The sequence below is a fragment of the Lepus europaeus genome, chromosome 14, assembly GCF_033115175.1.
Source record: "Lepus europaeus isolate LE1 chromosome 14, mLepTim1.pri, whole genome shotgun sequence".
Lineage (NCBI taxonomy): Eukaryota > Metazoa > Chordata > Mammalia > Lagomorpha > Leporidae > Lepus > Lepus europaeus.
The window spans coordinates 81241395-81259199 of record NC_084840.1 but is presented as its reverse complement, the minus strand read 5'-3'; the positions used below and the strand labels follow the sequence as shown (position 1 = coordinate 81259199).

Genomic DNA, 17805 nt, shown 5'->3' with positions numbered 1-17805 from the left:
GAGGCCGGCACCGCAGCTCACTTGGCTAATCCTCCGCCTGCGGCACTGGCACCCCGGGTTCTAGTCCTGGTTGGGGTGCTGGATTCTGTCCCGGTTGCTCCTTTTCCAGTCCAGCTCTCTGCTGTGGCCCAGAAAGGCAGTGGAGGATGGCCCAAGTCCTTGGGCCCTGCACCCACATGGGAGATCAGGAGGAAGCACCTGGCTCCTGGCTTCGGATCGGTGTAACGCACTGGCTGTAGCGGCCATTTGTGGGGGTGAACCAACGGAAAGGAAGACCTTTCTCTGTCTCTCACTGTGTAACTCTGCCTGTCAAAAAAAAGAAAAAAACATAATGAGACAGCACCTTACTATTATGAGAGTAGCTGTTATCAAGATGACTAAAGTATTAGAGAAGATGTGGACATAAGGGCACCCTGTACGCTGTTGGTAAGGATGTAAATTAGAAAAGCCTTTACAGGGGGCCGACGCTGTGTCACAGTGGGTTAAAGCCCTGGCCTGCAGCACCAGCATTCCATATGGGTGCCAGTTCAAGTCCCTGCTTCTCCTCTTCTAATCCAGCTCTCTGCTATAGCCTGGGAAAGCAGTAGAAGATGACCTAAGTCCTTGGGCCCCTGCACCCACTTGAGAGACCTGGAAGAAGCTCCTGGCTCCTGGCTTTGGATCAGCTCAGCTCTGGCCCTGTGGTCATTTGGGGAGTGAACCAGCAGGATGGAAGACCCCTCCCCTTCCTCCCCCTGCCCTTCTCCCTTGTTCTCCCTTTCTCTGTAATTCTGTCCTTCAAATAAATTTAAAAAATAATTCTTTTTAAAAAAAAAAAGAAAAGCCATTACAGAAAACTATATGGAGTTTCCTCAGAAAATTAAAACTAGAATTAACATATACCATATTTCTGATTATTTATGTGAAATATGTTTTATATGATATATTTTATGTATTTGAAAGGCAGAGTGATATTGAAAGAGACACAGAAAGAGAACTCTTCCATCCACTGATTCACTCTTCAGAGCCAGGCCAATGACAGAGCATAGAACTCCATTCAGGTCTCCCATGTGGGTGGCAGAGGCCTGAGCTCTTGGGCCATCTGTTCCTGCTTTCCCAGGGACATTAAACAGGGAGCTGGATTGGAAGTGGAGCAACTGTACTTGAACTAGCACTCCACATCAGCCAGTTGCTGGCATTGCAGATAGCAGCTTAACCAGCTGCATCACAATGCTAGCCCCCATGTGAAAGATTTCAAATCAGTATTTGAAGAGGTTCCTGCATTCCCATTTTCGTTACAGCATTATTTATAGTAATCAAGTTATGGAATATACCAAGGATTCCATCAACAAGTGGATGGGTAAAGAAGATGTGCGGTGTTAATATGTAATAAAGTAATATTCAGCCTTTAAAAAGAAAAGTATCATTTTCAGGAACATGGATAAACTTGGAGGATAGTATATTAAGTGAAATAAGCAGGCACAGAAAGATAAATACTGCATAATCTCACTTATACGTGGAATCTAAAATAGCTAAGCATACCAAAGCTTAGAGTGAAATGGTAATCATCAGAGGCCGGCCGGAGGATAGGAGAAATGGAGAATTGGGTCAAGGGGTACAAAGATTCAATTAGAAGAAAGGAGTTTCTTTGAGATATGTTGTATAGTGTGATGTCTATAGTTGATAATAATATGTTGTGTATTTCAAAATTGCTAAGAGAAAATTTCAGATGTTCTCACCACAGAAAATGATAGGCATTTGAAGTGATGGATACATTAATTAGCTTGGTTTAATCATTCCACATTGTATGCACATATCATAACATCACTTTTACTCATAAAAGTATACAATTACAATTAATTTATAAGTTTTTGAAAGTTGGAGGTACTACTTACAGATATTTTAAAATGTGCATCCTTGGGGCCAGCGTGGTGGTGCAGTGGGTTGTGCCATGGCCTGCAGTGTGGGGATCCCACATGAGTGCCAGTTCAAGTCCCAGCTGCTCCACTTCCAATCCAGCCCACTGCTAAGGCACCTGGGAAAAGCAGCAGTAATAGCCCAACTGCTTGGGCCCCTTCACCCACATGGGAAACCCAGAAGAATCTCCTGGCTAATGGCTTCAGCCTAGCCCAGACTTGGTCGTTTTGGCCATTTTGGGAGTGAACCAGTGGGTGGAAGATCTCTCTGTCCCTCTCTCTGTCTATAACTCTGCCTTTCAAATAAATAAGTAAATCCTTTAAAATATACACATATGTATGTATTCTTTCCTATTCTCATATAATTTAAATAAAAGATTCTGCTTGATTTACGATGATGTTAACATTACCTGTTATAACTCAATAAAAATATATAGTTTACAATGCTTTGTCTATTACAATAAAATCACAAAAAATTTATAAACATGTATATAATGGTCATTGGCCTTTTATTATAATGAGTATGTGCTTCTAATAAAATTTAATAAAAACACAAATTAACTTGAAAGTTTGTTCTCAATATGATATTCAAATGAATTATAATTGTTATAAAACAGATGTTTTGGATATGTCACTGTCCCCAATAATTAGTGTGTCTGGTAGATGTTTTGTAAGTATTGTGTAATTACTCTGAATATGTCACTGATCACCTCATAGGTTTGCTAATTAACGACTTGTTTTTCATTGGTAAAGCTAAAAGGAAAAAACTAGTTTGGAGTACACTCAGCCTTTATTTCAAGGTTGAATTGATACCCAAGATCTTACCATGGTTTTCATGTTTTGTTTATTGTAGGCTCATGCAACACTTCTAGGTTTGGCAAATATGGAAACTCGTTATTTTGCAAAGAAGAAAACTCTACTTGGCTTGAGTAAATTGGCTGCACTAGCTTCAGATTTTTCAGAGGATATACTGCAAGAAAAAATTGAAGGTAAAAGAATTTGAGCAAAAAGACTGACTAATTGTTATCATTCATACTTCAATGAATTCTTAAGATGTTTTCCTATCATCGTTTAGTAGAATCCATTAGGAACAAGACTCATCCATCTCTACTTAAGAGGAAAACTTTTTTCAATAAGAATTCCTAAATTCAAATGGCTTGACTAAACACTCTGATTATGTACTTTTGGTAGTATATATTATATAAGCAAAAAGAACTGCAAAGAAACACTGACCTTTGTATAGTGGGTTTGTTGTAGGTAGTAGTATGATGCAGTAATTCTGAAATATTCTGTATACCCTGTAGATAGAGAAAATGATTACATATAGTATTATGTTTGAGAACCAAAGAGGAGGGAGATACAAATACTAGTGTAGAAGGAAGGTGAGGAAGAACCCTGTATAATTGCATTTGTATTGGACATAATGGATAGAATGATTTTTTTTAATTTTTTAAAATTTTCATTTTATTTGAAAAGCAGAAATGGAGGGTCAGAGAGATTGAAGAGAGCTTGTGTTGCTGATTCCCTCCCCCCAGATGCCTGCCACAGCCTAGTCTTGGCTGAAACTAAAAGCCTGGAATTCAATTCAAGCCTCCCAAGTAGTTGGCAGTCATCTGCTACCTCCCAGGGTGCACATTAATAGGAAGTTAGATTTAAGGCAGAGGAGCTAGGACTCAAACAGCCCTTAGATGTGGGATATGGGCATCCCAAGCAGCAACTTAACCACTGTTGCCACATGCCTGCCACTGGAATTTTTATAAAAAAGTGTATTTCTCTCCACTGAAAGGGCCTGAAAGCAGTGACACCCCAGTAGCATGGGTATACCTAATTCCATATTTTAGTTTCAAACTACTATTGCCCAGTAAAGAAGGAGGCCATATTGAAAAGATGACCTTACGGGTTTTGGGTGAGAAAGCAAGGTTAATGTAGAGATGTCACAAGAATACAAGGTCCTTGAACAGCCAGCCGTCACTAGCCAACTTCAGGGATAATTTGAACAACAAAAAGAATGGTTTGGGTTCCTTCCACTCATGAGGGAGACCCAGACTGAATTCCAGGCTCCTGGCTTCTCCCTGGCCCAGCCCTAGCTATTGCTGGCATTTGGGGAGTGAACCAGTAGATGAAAGATCTCTTTTTCTGCCTTTCAAATAGAGAAATAAGGAAGGAAAGCAGAGGGAGGGAGAGTTTTAAGATTTATTTGACAAGTGCAGTGGCTTAACCTACTGCCCCGTAACACCAGCCCCAAAGTGCTTACCAGTAAGAAGACAGATTCACATCTCATACTTCCTCAAGATGTGACAGTATGTACCATCACCTGTTGCTAAAATGTTCGACCTGGGACATTTGACAGTACAGTCAGCCTGGGCTGTTCAAAATTGTAGCAACATGAAAGACCAACTTAGATTAAAGAGGTATAAGAGCCAGGATAACCAAATGCAGTGCAAGATTCTTAATTGGGTCCTAGATCATCCCCCAAATAACCAGGGTAACTACGATGAATATTAGGGGGATAACTGGGAAAATTTGAGCATGCTTAATAGGTGAGATTACTGTACTGATGAAATTTTATAGGCCTGGTGATGTATTGTGGTTGGATGTTCTTGTTCTTAGGAAATACATATATTTATTTAAAAATTAAGTATTTAAAAATGAAATGTTACAAAGTCTGCAACCTTCAAATGATAGGCAAAAAAAACTCTGTATGTGGTGAAGTATATATGAAGTTGGATTTTTGGTTGCATTTCTTTTTTTAAAAAAATTTTTTTCAATTTTTTAATATTTAGTTCAAAGTCAAAGTTAGAGGCAGAAGGAGAGAGGTTTTCCATTAGCTGGTTCACTCCCCAAATGGCCGCAAGAGCTAGAGCTAGACTGATCCAGAGCCAGGAGCTTCTTCCAGGTCTCCCACATGGGTGCAGGGACCCAAGGACTTGGACCATCATCCACTGCTTTCTCAGGCCATAGCAGGGAACTGGATCAGAAATGGAGCAGCTAGGTCTCTAACCAGTGCCCATATAGAATGCCAGTACCTCAGGCAGCAGATTTACCCACTGTGCCACAGTACCAGCCCCAGTTGCATTTCTTAACCACAAAGAGTTTAGTCTCTGAGATTAATATTCAGATTTAACTGCTGTCATTTTTCTTTTTGAGGGAATGAGTATAGTGGAAAGAATCTGGACAGATCTGGTTTCAAATATTTTCTCCAGAGCTTATTCTCAGATTTGCCCTCATGAGCCTGAATTTCTTTGTCTGTAAAATGGGTATTTGAAAGAATTGATGATACTGTGAGTTTCTTTTTTTTTTTTTTTCTTTTTTTTAAAGAAGATCAAAAGACAAACATCATTTGATTTTTTTTTTTAAGATTTATTTATTTATTTGAAAGTCAGAGTTACACAGAGGAGAGGCAGAGAGAGAGAGAGAAAGAGAATGGTCTTCCATCCTTTGGTTCACTCCCCAATTGGCTGCGACGGCCAGAGCTGTGCCAATCTGAAGCCAGGAGCCAGGAACTTCTTCCAGGTCTCCCAGTTGGGTGCAGGGGCCCAAGGACTTGGGCCATATTCCACTGCTTTCCCAGGCCAGAGAAGAAAGCTGGACCAGAAGTGGAGCAGCCCTGACGTGAACCTGCACCCATATGGGATGCCGGCACTGCAGGCGGCAGCTTTACCTGCTATGCCACAGCACTGGCCCCACTGTGTGTTTCTTGAGAAAAGTGGCTTTTATATATCAAGGACTCAAGTCAGATATTTGTATTTACCTTTTATGTGTTTTACTTATTTTTTATTATTTGGGAGAATCTTTCTTTAAGCTTTATGGACTACTGCTTGTGGTAATGTGCAGCAGCCTGGAGAATTTATGGCAAGCAAAAGGCCAGCACCTCCACTGGAGATAACCCTGGCTAGTTAGTGGATTTGGTGCATATTCTCACAAGGTTTGTTTTTCTGGTGATATACTCATAGTGTCCTTGAAATCATTTCCATTTACAAATGAAATTATAAACTCTGATAGGAAAAACTTTACTGAATTACCATAAAATGAGACTGAGATATCCCACAGCTGGGAGATTTATCCTTTATGAAATAGCCAGGTGTTCTATAACTTCTTCAAGCAGGAGAATCTGTTTCCTTTCTTTACCTACTTTGGCTACTGGAATACTTCATATGACTTGACACAGACTGTGAATATGTTATTAACATGATCAGCAATCAAGAATAAGTAGAATAACATAAGATCATAGAGGAGGATGGGATCACCTTTAGATAGAGCTGCTTTTTTTTTTTTTTTTTTTAGATTTGCTTTATGATAGCATAAGAGTAGAAGTTACATCATTCTCTCCTTCCCTTCCCCTCTCTTATCTTAAATACTAGAAATGGCTGAGCAGGAGCGCTTTCTACTGCACCAGGAGACCCTACCTGAACAGCTTCTAGCAGAGAAACAGCTGAATCTCAGTGCCATGCCCGTGTTGACTGCACCACAACTCATTGGCGTATGTGCTTTTCAAATCCTTTCAACAATTTTTAAACTCCAGACATCCTCAGACATTTGTTGGGCCGTGTAGTATAGTTTTTAGGAGTCATCTTTCAGCTGCTCCCTCCTGAAAGCTTTCCCCTAGAAAAAGTTGGTGGAAGCTGCTTGGGAACAGGAAGCTAATTAGTAGAAAGCACTGGAACAGCCTCTGCCTCTCCACCTACTCCTAAAAGTGCTTATCCAGGTGAAAAGGAGACATTATTTGAAGTTTTGCTTTTTTATTATTGGACAAATATGTACCAGGAGATAATTTTATTTCTCCAGAAACGTACTTTTCAGGTTGAACTGGATTTGCATGGCCTGTAAGTGCCATGCTCACCCTCTCTGCATTGTAACATTTCTGAGGGCATAGCTGGGGTAAAGGCTGCATTCTAGACAGGCTAGATTTGGTGTTGTATGCATTTGTAGCCTTATCTCTGCTACTAGAGGGAATTTCAAATGCAAAAGTGATATAGAATCACCTAGAATTGCTCTGTTTATATTAAAAAGAAAGCAAACAATTGAAAAACTTGAGAATTTTAGGCTTTCTTGATAATAGATTTACTACAACTGAGCTCACAACAACTTCTGATTGAGTACATTCAATTTGGGAATGTAGGATGCTTTGTGTTGTAACTCACCACTATTTTATGCATCATTAAGAGAGGGGAAAAAAATGCCAATTTTACTCTGGTACACTATCAAGTTTAATACTGTATTCCAATTCCAGAGATTGTGGGAAAAAAAGTGTGTTCCGAAACAGTGAAATAAAAGGGGGTTTCTTTAATAGCTATTCACTTTTTTAAATTTTTTTGTTTGTTATGTATTTGAGAGGGAGAGAGAGAAAGGTCTTTCATCTGCTAGTTCACTCCCTAGATGACTGCAACAGCCAGAGCTGGGCCGATCTGAAGCCAGGAGCCAGGCGCTTCTTCCAGGTCTCCCACATGGTACAGGGCCCCAAGCACTTGGGCCATCATCTTCTGCTCTCCCAGGTGCATCAGCTGGAAAGCTGGATTGGAAGAGGAGCAGCTTGGACTAGAACCAACGCCCATATGGGATGCTGGTGCCGCAGGCAGAGGCTTAGCCCACTCTCCACAGTGCCAGCTGGGGGTTTCTCTTTGGTGTTTTTGTTTTTTCTGAAAGAGACAAACAGATCTTCCACCTGCTCATTCACTCCCCAAAATACCCTCAACAGTGGGGGCTGGGTCATATAGAAGCCAGAAATCCAGAACTCAATCCAGGTATCCCACATGAGTGACTCAATCCAGGGGACCCCAAGGTCTTGAGCAATCACCCGCTGCCTCACAGAATGTACAGGAAGGTAGAATTGAAAGCAGAATTGGAACTCAGACCCAGGCAGTCTGATATAGGGCACAGGTGTGCCATGTAGTGTCTTAACCACCATACCAAATGCTCTTCCCAAAGTTCTCAATTTGTAAAATCTGCCTTATTTTAACTTGCTTTAGCTATATATCTGTGAAGAAAACAGAAGAGCTAATGAATATGACTTCAAGAAAGCTTTAGACTTGCTGGAATACATTGATGAGGTAAGCAGTATTGCTTGACATGATCTCAGGCAACTGAATACATATAAAGAGGGAGGGAGGAATTCCTCTTGCAGTCAGTCATGAAAATGTTTAAATGAAAAAGGACCCTATCTCTACCCTCTTAGAACACAAGGAGCCCTTTAGGAACCAAAGAAAAAGGGCTATGGGGAACTTTTATTTCCTAATAAATTTCTCACTCTCAGATGTCTTTCCGTGCCCAAATATGTTTTTTCTTTCTTTTATAATCATTAATTTTGAATGTGATGTTAACTTTCTTCATCAGTTTATTCTTCATAGTGTACAACCTAAGAGAAGCTGTTTGTCAGCTTTCAAAAGGCTATTGTGAAAATTCTGTAAGATAAGATTCTTTTAACTGGCCATGCAATTGAAATTACTTTGGTAGGTTTTAGAAATATAATATGTGGACTTTTACCTGACCTTGTTTTAAAATTGTAATTCTTTCAAGTGTCTGATAAACTCAGAATATCACAGACAATTCTGAAACTAATTTAAAATTGAGTTTTAATCAAGATTTTTTGTTTTGCTATGAAGGAGGAAGATGTAAATATAAATGATCTAAAACTGGAAATCCTTTGCAAAGCTCTTCAGAGAGATAAGTAAGTTCTTATAGCATGAACCTATGGTAAAGTTTTAGGAAGGGCCTCCACTTTAAGAAGGTAATACCATTATGTCAGTTGTTTTATAAACTTCTAATTGTATTACAACAGACATTACAAAATTTCAAGTGGTTCTACCTGTAATCCTAAAAAAATTTTAATGGTTAAAGAAGTAGCCTAAAGACTTGGAACCATTGATATAATAATAGTAAATCAGGACTTCTGGTTTTAAAATTTAAACTGTCAGCTTGCACAAAAATAAATACACCTGTTCTTTATTTTCACAAATGTCAGGCACATGACTTACAGCACTGAAGGCTTTTTTTTTTTAATAAGAGGCTGTTATAATTTGAGGGCCATTGCGTTCTTTCTCTAAGTGATTAAATAGCGACTTCTTTGTTAGCATCATTTCCCCTCCGCAGAGGATTTCCATCTATGGAAATGGTTGTGTTAAGATTCAATGGCAGAGAAAGACTAAGAATAATCAGTTGTATGGATAGATTCTCTCCAGGAAAAGAATTTTAAAGAGATCATGCCTTGAGTACTAAAAGCACCCCCTATATACTTTTCTCTTTCCTGTGGTGGTGAGAAATTGTGGTAGAGCTATTTTTACTAAAGCATTTCTCCCTTCTCTGGTCACTCCCAGATAGTTAGAATTGTTGTGTAATTTGGTCGCAAAGGTCATCGTCTGCAGATCCAGCTGTGTGCCCACTTGAGTCCCAGGTTCCATCCCAATTACTCAGGAAGACGCTGTCATTTTGTCTACAGTTCCTTGTCCTGGGTTTGTGTTTAAAAATTGTGAAGGTGTCATGTAGGATACATACACATAAATTACTCCAGGCAATGGTTTTGCAGGTTTATATTTCAGTAGCAGGTAGACCTATCTAGATCAAAGAAAGCTGCTCTTATTACTAGGCAGTGGTTTCCATTTTACTTGTATGAAACAGAATATTTTATAACATATTCTAACTATTTCCTGTGCTGTGCAAGATCATACTTGAGAGTCCATGCTAGATTTGTTACTTACTTACAGAACTTTCTTTGGGAGGATACCTCACTATTTGGTTTTGGAAGTAAAATAGATGGTGATACTAAGTGAAGAGCTACTGAGTGTAGCGTCTTGTATGTATTATGGAGACTATACGTGTGTCCAGCATTTAAAGCCTCTTTATCCTAATGATTTCAGAGTGTATCGCAGAACTCAGATTCTGTATCTTCAGAGCCATCAGAACAAAGCTGTGCCGATGATTTCATTTTCCCCTCATAGTGATTTTGTGTTCTAGTTGGTCCAGTTCTGATGGTAAAGATGATCCAATTGAAGTGTCTAAAGACAGCATATTTGTGAAAATCTTACAGAAACTCTTAAAAGATGGTAAGTGGTTTGTTATCACTGGAAATTACAGTGTCAATTCTCAGTTTAAAATTTGAATAATGGGGGCCGGCACCGTGGCTTAACAGGCTAATCCTCCACCTTGCGGCGCCGGCACACCGGGTTCTAGCCCCGGTTGGGGTGCCGGATTCTATCCCAGTTGCCCCTCTTCCAGGCCAGCTCTCTGCTATGGCCCGGGAAGGCAGTGGAGGATGGCCCAAGTCCTTGGGCCCTGCACCCACATGGGAGACCAGGAGAAGCACCTGGCTCCTGGCTTCGGATCAGCGTGATGCGCCAGCCGCAGCGGCCATTGGAGGGTGAACCAACGGCAAAAGGAAGACCTTTCTCTCTGTCTGTCTCTCTCACTATCCACTCTGCCTGTCCAAAAAAAAAAAAAAAATTGAATAATGGGGATTTGCTGAGGTTTCAAATGACAAGGAGATTTAAGACTATTAAACAATATCATACTCAAAATTAGAGAGATTTGTTAATAAAAAGAACTTTTTTTCTACCTCTGTTCTTGGAAGAACATGTATCAAGTCGAGGTCTTTCTACTGGTTCCCTGGGTGCCTGAAGCATGCGAAGTTACCTTGCTGAGTCAGGATGGGCAAGGAATGTCACTCAGGACCCATGGGGCACAAACACTGGTTCTAACATGGAAAAATCAGTACTGAGAAAAGTAATCATGTATTTTAATTTTTCAGTTAACTCTAATGAAGCTTGAACATTTAAAATAGAGGATGAACCATTCTTTTTTTTTTTTTTTTTTTTTTTTTTTTTACAGAGTTATAGACAGAGAGACATAAAGGTCTTCCTTCCATTGGTTCACTCCCCAAATGGCTGCTATAGCCAGTACTACGCCGATCCAAAGCCAGGAGCCAGGTGCTTCCTCCTGGTCTCTCATGCAGGTGCAGGGGCCCAAGCACTTGGACCATCCTCCACTGCCCTCCCAGGCCACAAGCAGAGAGCTGGACTGGAAGAGAAGCAACCGAGACTAGAACCCGGCACCCATATGGGATGCCAGCACCGCAGGCGGAGGATTAACCAAGTGAGCCATGGTGCCAGCCCCATGGATATGAACCATTCTTAAGAACAAGTTAGAAAATATGTTTATAAATGCATTTTAAATAGTAAGAGACTAAAATCCAATTTAGAAACAAAATGGAAACAAGAAGGAAATATGTTTTGCATAGATTTTTTTTTAATTTATTTATTTGAAAGATCGAGTTACAGAGAGAGGTAGAGACAGAGCGAGAGATGTCTTCCATCCGCTGGTTCACTTCCCAAATGGCCGCAACGGCTGGAGCTGTGCCGAGCCGAAGCCAGGAGCCAGGAACTTCTTCTAGATCTCCCACATGGGTGCAGGGGCCCAAGCACCCGAGCCAGCTTCCACTGCTTTCCCAGGCCATAGCAGAGAGCTGGATCAGAAGAGGAGCAGGCAGGACTAGAACCAGTGCCCATATGGGATGCTATATCTAAAGTAGTGAGCAAAATTTCATTTGATGATAAAGATACAAACAGGTAATCAGACTTTTACAGATGAAATGTTTGTTCTTGTGGCAGATTTCTGGCCAGTGGTTAAGATGCTGATGAAGATAATACCTGTCACAAATTGTGATGCCTGGGTTTGATTCCCAGTTTCCAGCTTCAGCTTCCCACCAGTGCAGACCCTGGGAGGTAACAGATGGATGACTCAGGCAGTTAGGTCCCTGCCACCCATGTGGGATACCGGGATTGTGTTCCTGGCTTCAACTTGGCCTAACTCTGGCCATTGTGGGCACATTTCGGGAGTAAACTGATTGGTGGCAGCGCTCGCTCATTCTCTCTCTCTCTCTCTTTCTGTGTCTTAAGAAGAAGTAAGCTCTTTCTCTCTTAACTCTGCCTTTCAAATAAATAAATATTTTTTAAAAAATACTGAAGGTGGTTATCAAACCCAGGCACGCTGGTATGAATGTAGGCGTCTTTTTTTTTTTTTTTTTTTTAAGATTCATATATTTGAAAGGCAGTTACAGAGAGCTAGAGGAAGAGACAGAAACTTTCCATATACTGGTTCACTTCCCAAATTGACTGCAACAGCTAGAGCTGGGCCAGCCCAAAACCAGGAGCCAGGAGCTTCTTCCAGGTCTCCCACATGAGTGCGGGGGCCCAAGTACTTGGGCCTTCTACTGCTTTCCCAGGGAGCTGGATTGGTAGTGGAGCAGCTGGGACTTGAACTGGCCCCCATATGGGATGCTGGCACTGCAGGTGGCAGCTTAATCCATTATGCCACAGCGCCAACCCCAAATGTGTGCATCTTAACCAACATTAGCTGCTAGGCAAAATGGCTATCCCAAGGACACTCATTTTAGTTTTAATTGGAAGAAGCACAATGACAAAAAGCTTTTATAAATTCAGCAGTCTTTCTAAGTGAAGGTGAATTTTATTCATCATTTTGATTTATATCCATTTGAACATTTTCTGTACATACATCTGAAGATACATTATTTAATATTGAATTACACCAGCCTAGTGCCTGATACACAGCAGTCAGTTGCTCAGGAAACATCTGTTCTTGAGTATATAGAATTATTTGCAAATCCACAGCCCCACCTCTACTGTCCTAGATTCTGCTCCTGGCTCCTCCATCCTGTGTTGACAGTTCTCTACTTTCGAGGCACTGGCTTGCCTAGGTGAAGTGGAGGACCCAGAGAGAAGACTCTGGAACTAGCCACAGCAGCCAGTGTTCTGAGGTCAAGAGAGCAAACTCTGTGTGCTTCTCCTTTTAGAGCCTGTCCACATTGACCTGGAAGCACTGTTCTGCAGATAGTCAGCCTCCTATTTCATAGCTGATCAAATGTAAATACAGTTCTACAGCTGATTGCTTGTAACTTGCTTGGAATTGTCCTATACCTTGATTTATGAAAAACAGAAACTTGATTGCCCCACAGTGACAGGATATTTAATGAGTACTTTTGTTCTCAAAGCTGAGTAAAGAACAAGAAAGTTAAAACATTTCCACTGTCAAAAAATGAATAGAGGTGATTGCTGTAGCAAGTTAAGCCATCACTTGGATGCCTGCATCCTATATTGGTGCCCAGGATTGAGTCCTGCCTTTCCTTCCAATCCAGCTTCCCTTCCTGATCATGCATCCTGAGAAGCAGCAGATGATGGCTCAAATACTTGGGTCCTTGCCACCTGTGTGAGAGACCCTAACAAAGTTCCTGGCTCCTGGCTTTGGCCTGCCCAGCTCTGGCTTTTGTGAGCATTTGGGGAGTGAGCCAGCAGATGGAAAATTTCCCTCTTCTGTTTTTCTCCTTTTCTCTTTGGTATTCAACTTTTCAAATAAGTAAATCTTTTTTAAAAACTAGAAATTTAGGGGGCTGACGCTGTAGCACAGCAGGTTAAAACCCAGGCCTGCCAGTGTAGGCTTCCCGTATGGGTGTCAATTCAAGTCCTGGCTGCTCTACTTGGTTCCAGCTCTCTGCTGTGGCCTGGGAAAGCAGTAGAAGATGGCGCAAGTCCTTGGGCCAGTGCACCTGCATGGGAGACCCAGAAGAAGCTCCTGGCTCCTGGCTTCGGATTAGCTCAGCTCTGGCTGTTGGAGCCATTTGGGGAATGAACCAGCAAATTGAAGACTCCTCTCTCTGGCTCTACCTCTCTCTGTAACTCTAAGTCTTTAAAAAAGAAAAAAAAAAATTTAAAACTAAATAAATGAAGATGTATAGCAAAATGAATAATCTTTCTTAAAGATTAATATACTTGAAATTCAGAAAATATCTGTAATGTATCTTTAACACTTCTTTTCTACAATTTAAAAAATAATTGGATATAGTTAGTCTGTCTGTACCTATTAGAGAGATTCTCCAGCTGAGCTTAAAGAATGATTAGGCTATATACTAAACTGATATTCTGTATATAAAGAGAATTGAAAATGAATCTTGATGTGATTGGAAGGGGAGAGGGAGCGGGAAAGGGGAGGGTTGTGGGTGGGAGGGAAGTTTTGGGAGGGGGAAAGCCATTGTAACCCATAAGCTGTACTTTGGAAATTTGTATTCATTAAATAAAAGTTTAATAATTAAAAAAAAAAAAAAGAATGATTAGGCTGGCACCACAGCTCACTAGGCTAATCCTCTGCCTGCTGCACCAGCACCCCAGGTTCTAGTCCCGGTTGGGGCGCCAGTTCTGTCCCGATTGCTTCTCTTCCAGTCCAGCTCTCTGCTATGCCCTAGGAAGGCAGTGGAGGATGACCCAAGCACTTGGGCTCTGCACCCGCATGGGAGACCAGGAGGAAGCTCCTGGCTCCTGGCTTTGGCGCAGCGTGCCAGCCATAGCAGTCATTTGGGGAGTGAACCAATGGAAAAGGAAGACCTTTCTCTCTGTCTCTCTCACTGTCTAACTCTGCCTGTCAAAAAAAAAAAAAGAATGATTAGGACCCAAATACGATGCTTTCCATGAAATGGGTTCTTGTAAAATTGCCGCAGAAGTGAGTTGTGTCTAATTAGGTATCTGGCACTAATATTATATGCATATAAATAAAAAGAATGTATATTTATTATAACAATAGGCCAAAGATGTTATTTTTGGAAACTTTTATTCGCTAATGTGTACAATAGTAAATGTTTTTTTAAAAGACAAAATTGAGCATAGAGAGAGAACCTCGCAATACATTTCACAGGCTTTGACAGCTCCCCGGGTATTTTACTCTGCGGGATGAGTGCATCCTACCCATGTTTAAATCACCCACACAGTTTGTTTTTCCATGACACATTGTATGTATATAGGATAAAATGCCCACATTCATATGTGGAATTCAGTGTTTTTTTCTAATGAGTCACCAACATCTAGTAGTTGAGAGTGGTTTTAGTAAGTTCTGTTTTCTGACTTTTGTTGATTTGCATACAGCAGACAGATGTAATTACGTGGAACACTCAGCAGGAGCTGTAGAGTGCTGCTTTAGCTGAGTTAGTGACTCAGCCTACCAGGATGCCCGCATTCATTCCCCTCATTCCCCTGCTGTTAGCCTGCCTAGATTTTGCAGGCATTTGAATTTCAAACCCTGCTCTAAAGAAAAAGGAGCTGAAGCCGGCTGTGGCTCAGCGGGTAAACGCCCTGGCCTGAAACGCTGGCATCCCATATGGGCGCTGGTTCGAGTCCTGGCTGTTCCACTTCCGGTCCAGCTCTCTGCTATGACCTGGGATAGAAGTAGAAGATGGCCTGAGTGCTTGGGCCCCTGCACCCACATAGGAGACCCAGAAGAAACTCCTGGCTCCAAATCGACACAGCTCCGGCCGTTGCGGCCAATTGAGGAGTAAACCTTCAGATAGAAGACCTCTCTCTCTGCCTTTCCTCTGTGTAACTCTGACTTCCAAGTAAAATAAATAAATCTTTAGGCCGGTGCCACGGCTTAATAGGCTAATCCTCCGCCTTGCGGCGCCGGCACACCGGGTTCTAGTCCCGGTCGGGGCTCCAGGTTCTGTCCCGGTTGCCCCTCTTCCAGGCCAGCTCTCTGCTGTGGCCAGGGAGTACAGTGGAGGATGGCCCAAGTGCTTGGGTCCTGCATCCCACGGGAGACCAGGATAAGCACCTGGCTCTTGGCTTCGGATCAGCACGATGCGCCGGCCGCAGCGGCCATTGGAGGGTGAACCAGTGACAAAAGGAAGACCTTTCTCTCCGTCTCTCTCTCTCACTGTCCACTCTGCCTATCAAAAATAAATAAATAAATAAATCTTTAAAAAAGAGTTATCAGATATTAAGTGTAAAGGAAGGCATGCAGTATAATAAACAGTATAATAATAAACAATATAATACTGTTTTTACAGAGAAAAATCTACTGAACATGTGTTAATTGTAACATGATACAGAAATGCTCTGGATTTAGCCTCATAACTTTATTAACCCTGACTTTTAAAAATGTGTGTTTAGGGCCGGCGCCGTGGCTCAACAGGCTAATCCTCCGCCTTGCAGCGCCAGCACACCGGGTTCTAGTCCCGGTTGGGGCGCCGGATTCTATCCCAGTTGCCCCTCTTCCAGGCCAGCTCTCTGCTATGGCCCGGGAAGGCAGTGGAGGATGGCCCAAGTCCTTGGGCCCTGCACCCACATGGGAGACCAGGAGAAGCACCTGGCTCCTGGCTTCAGATCAGCACGATGCGCCAGCCGCAGCGGCCATTGGAGGGTGAACCAATGGCAAAAAGGAAGACCTTTCTCTCTGTCTCTCTCTCTCACTATCCACTCTGCCTGTCAAAAAAATAAATAAATAAAAATGTGTTTATTGTCATCTACTTGAAAGGAGGGAGGGAGGGAGGGATCAGGAGAAAGAGAGAGCAGTCTTCCATCAGAGAACTTCCATCCTCTGCTTCACTCCTCAAATGCCCACAATAGCCAGGGCTGGGTAAGGATAAAGCCAGAAGCCTGGAACTCCATCCAGGTCTCTCATGTGGGTGACAAGGGCCCAAGTACTTGGGCTATCATCCACTGCTTTCCTAGGCTCGTTATCAGAGACCTGATCAGAAGCAGAGCAGCCAGGACTTAAACTGGCACTCCAGCCTGAGATGTGAGTGTCACAAGTGGAAACTTAACCAGCTGCACAACACCACCTACTCCTTATCAACCCAGATAGTTATTGTATAACAAGTACAAGGAATAAGATGCTAGACAGTTTGAGGATTTTTAAAATAGTATCTGATTTTGAGAATCTTACAGTAATGTAAAAATTGTAAAATACTGTTAGCCTAAGTAATTTAAAAGTTTCTCCAGTTTTGTTATATAGGAAATATGTATGTACATTTTTGTTCCTGTACAGCTCTCAACTTCCCATTTCATTAGTGTTCATTGGTTTTCCTGTTCTGTAGATGACTTGTGAAGAAAGGCTGCTTTCGCCAGTCTAATTTTAGACTTAAACTGTAATACATTCTGGGATACTGTAGTCAGCTTTCATCATGGTGTTTCTACTGGATATTTCCCAAAACGGGGAATGTGTAATTATTTGAAATGCTTATTTTCAAGTAATAATTAAAAATGTACCCATCAAAGTTACATCTTAAGCTGTGAGAAAAGCAAAATATTTCAGATTTTATTAAAGACTTTAAATAGAATGGCTATTTTGACCACTAGGGGGAAAAACCCTCAAGGTGTCTCTGAAGAATGTCATATTGTTAGACCTGAAAGTATGTTTGACAGATGGAAGGAATTTAGCAGAGAGTATTTCTCAAGAGCAGAGTGCCATTATGGTTTAAATTAGAAGCACAGATGTTTGCATCATCGATCATCTTAATTCATTTGAGTTTTAAAGAAGTAAAATCTGCCTTTCTGTCGGTTGATAGGTATTCAGCTCCGTGAATACTTACCGGAGGTGAAGGACCTCCTGCAAGCAGATCACCTTGGAGGCCTCAAGTCCAATCCGTACTTTGAGTTTGTTTTGAAAGCCAATTATGAATATTATGTCCAGGGACAAGTATAATTTTTTTCTAAAACTGATCATTGTTTCTAAAATTTGTGTAACATAAATATTTCAGGCCTTTAGCAACTACATGTTTTCACCATTTTATAAAATGTATGACTGGATTTCTTTATACTTTATTTGGAAGCTAATATAAAATTGTTATATAACTAGTGTTTTGGTTTTCAATTACATGATAATTTCCTTCCTCCTTTTCCACCTGAAAGCTATCAGTTGTTTCTGTATTTATTGCCATTTCTTTTTCATCTCACTCGGTGTGGTGAGTCCTGCTTCTGGCTATTTACAAATGACTTCTAGGTCTGTTTCTCTGACTCTCAAAATCACAAGATTGCACTAGATTCTCTGAATGGCTGTGACTGCATATAATGCGCTAAAGAGAAACTGGGGTGTTTGGTATCTATTTTGGTTAAGGAGAATGGGAAATATCTAGTAAGATAAATCA

At 41.3% G+C, this 17805-nt stretch overlaps 1 protein-coding gene across 3 annotated transcripts in view; it reads left to right on the top strand.

The window, feature by feature from the left end:
* NUP133 (nucleoporin 133) overlaps positions 1-17515 on the top strand; it is a 66755-nt gene extending 49240 nt beyond the window's left edge. The window contains exons 21-26 of one of the 3 annotated variants that reach the window (XM_062211047.1): positions 2749-2884; positions 6257-6375; positions 7862-7942; positions 8495-8559; positions 9843-9931; positions 17227-17515. In XM_062211047.1, the coding sequence (XP_062067031.1) occupies positions 2749-2884; positions 6257-6375; positions 7862-7942; positions 8495-8559; positions 9843-9931; positions 17227-17363 (627 nt within the window). In that variant the 3' untranslated portion in view covers positions 17364-17515. Of the gene's footprint in view, positions 1-2748; positions 2885-6256; positions 6376-7861; positions 7943-8494; positions 8560-9842; positions 9932-11491; positions 11803-13384; positions 13620-17226 lie in introns of those variants that run through there. The other 2 variants (XM_062211049.1, XM_062211048.1) reach the window with 2 other exon arrangements.
* Positions 17516-17805: the final 290 nt, after the last annotated feature.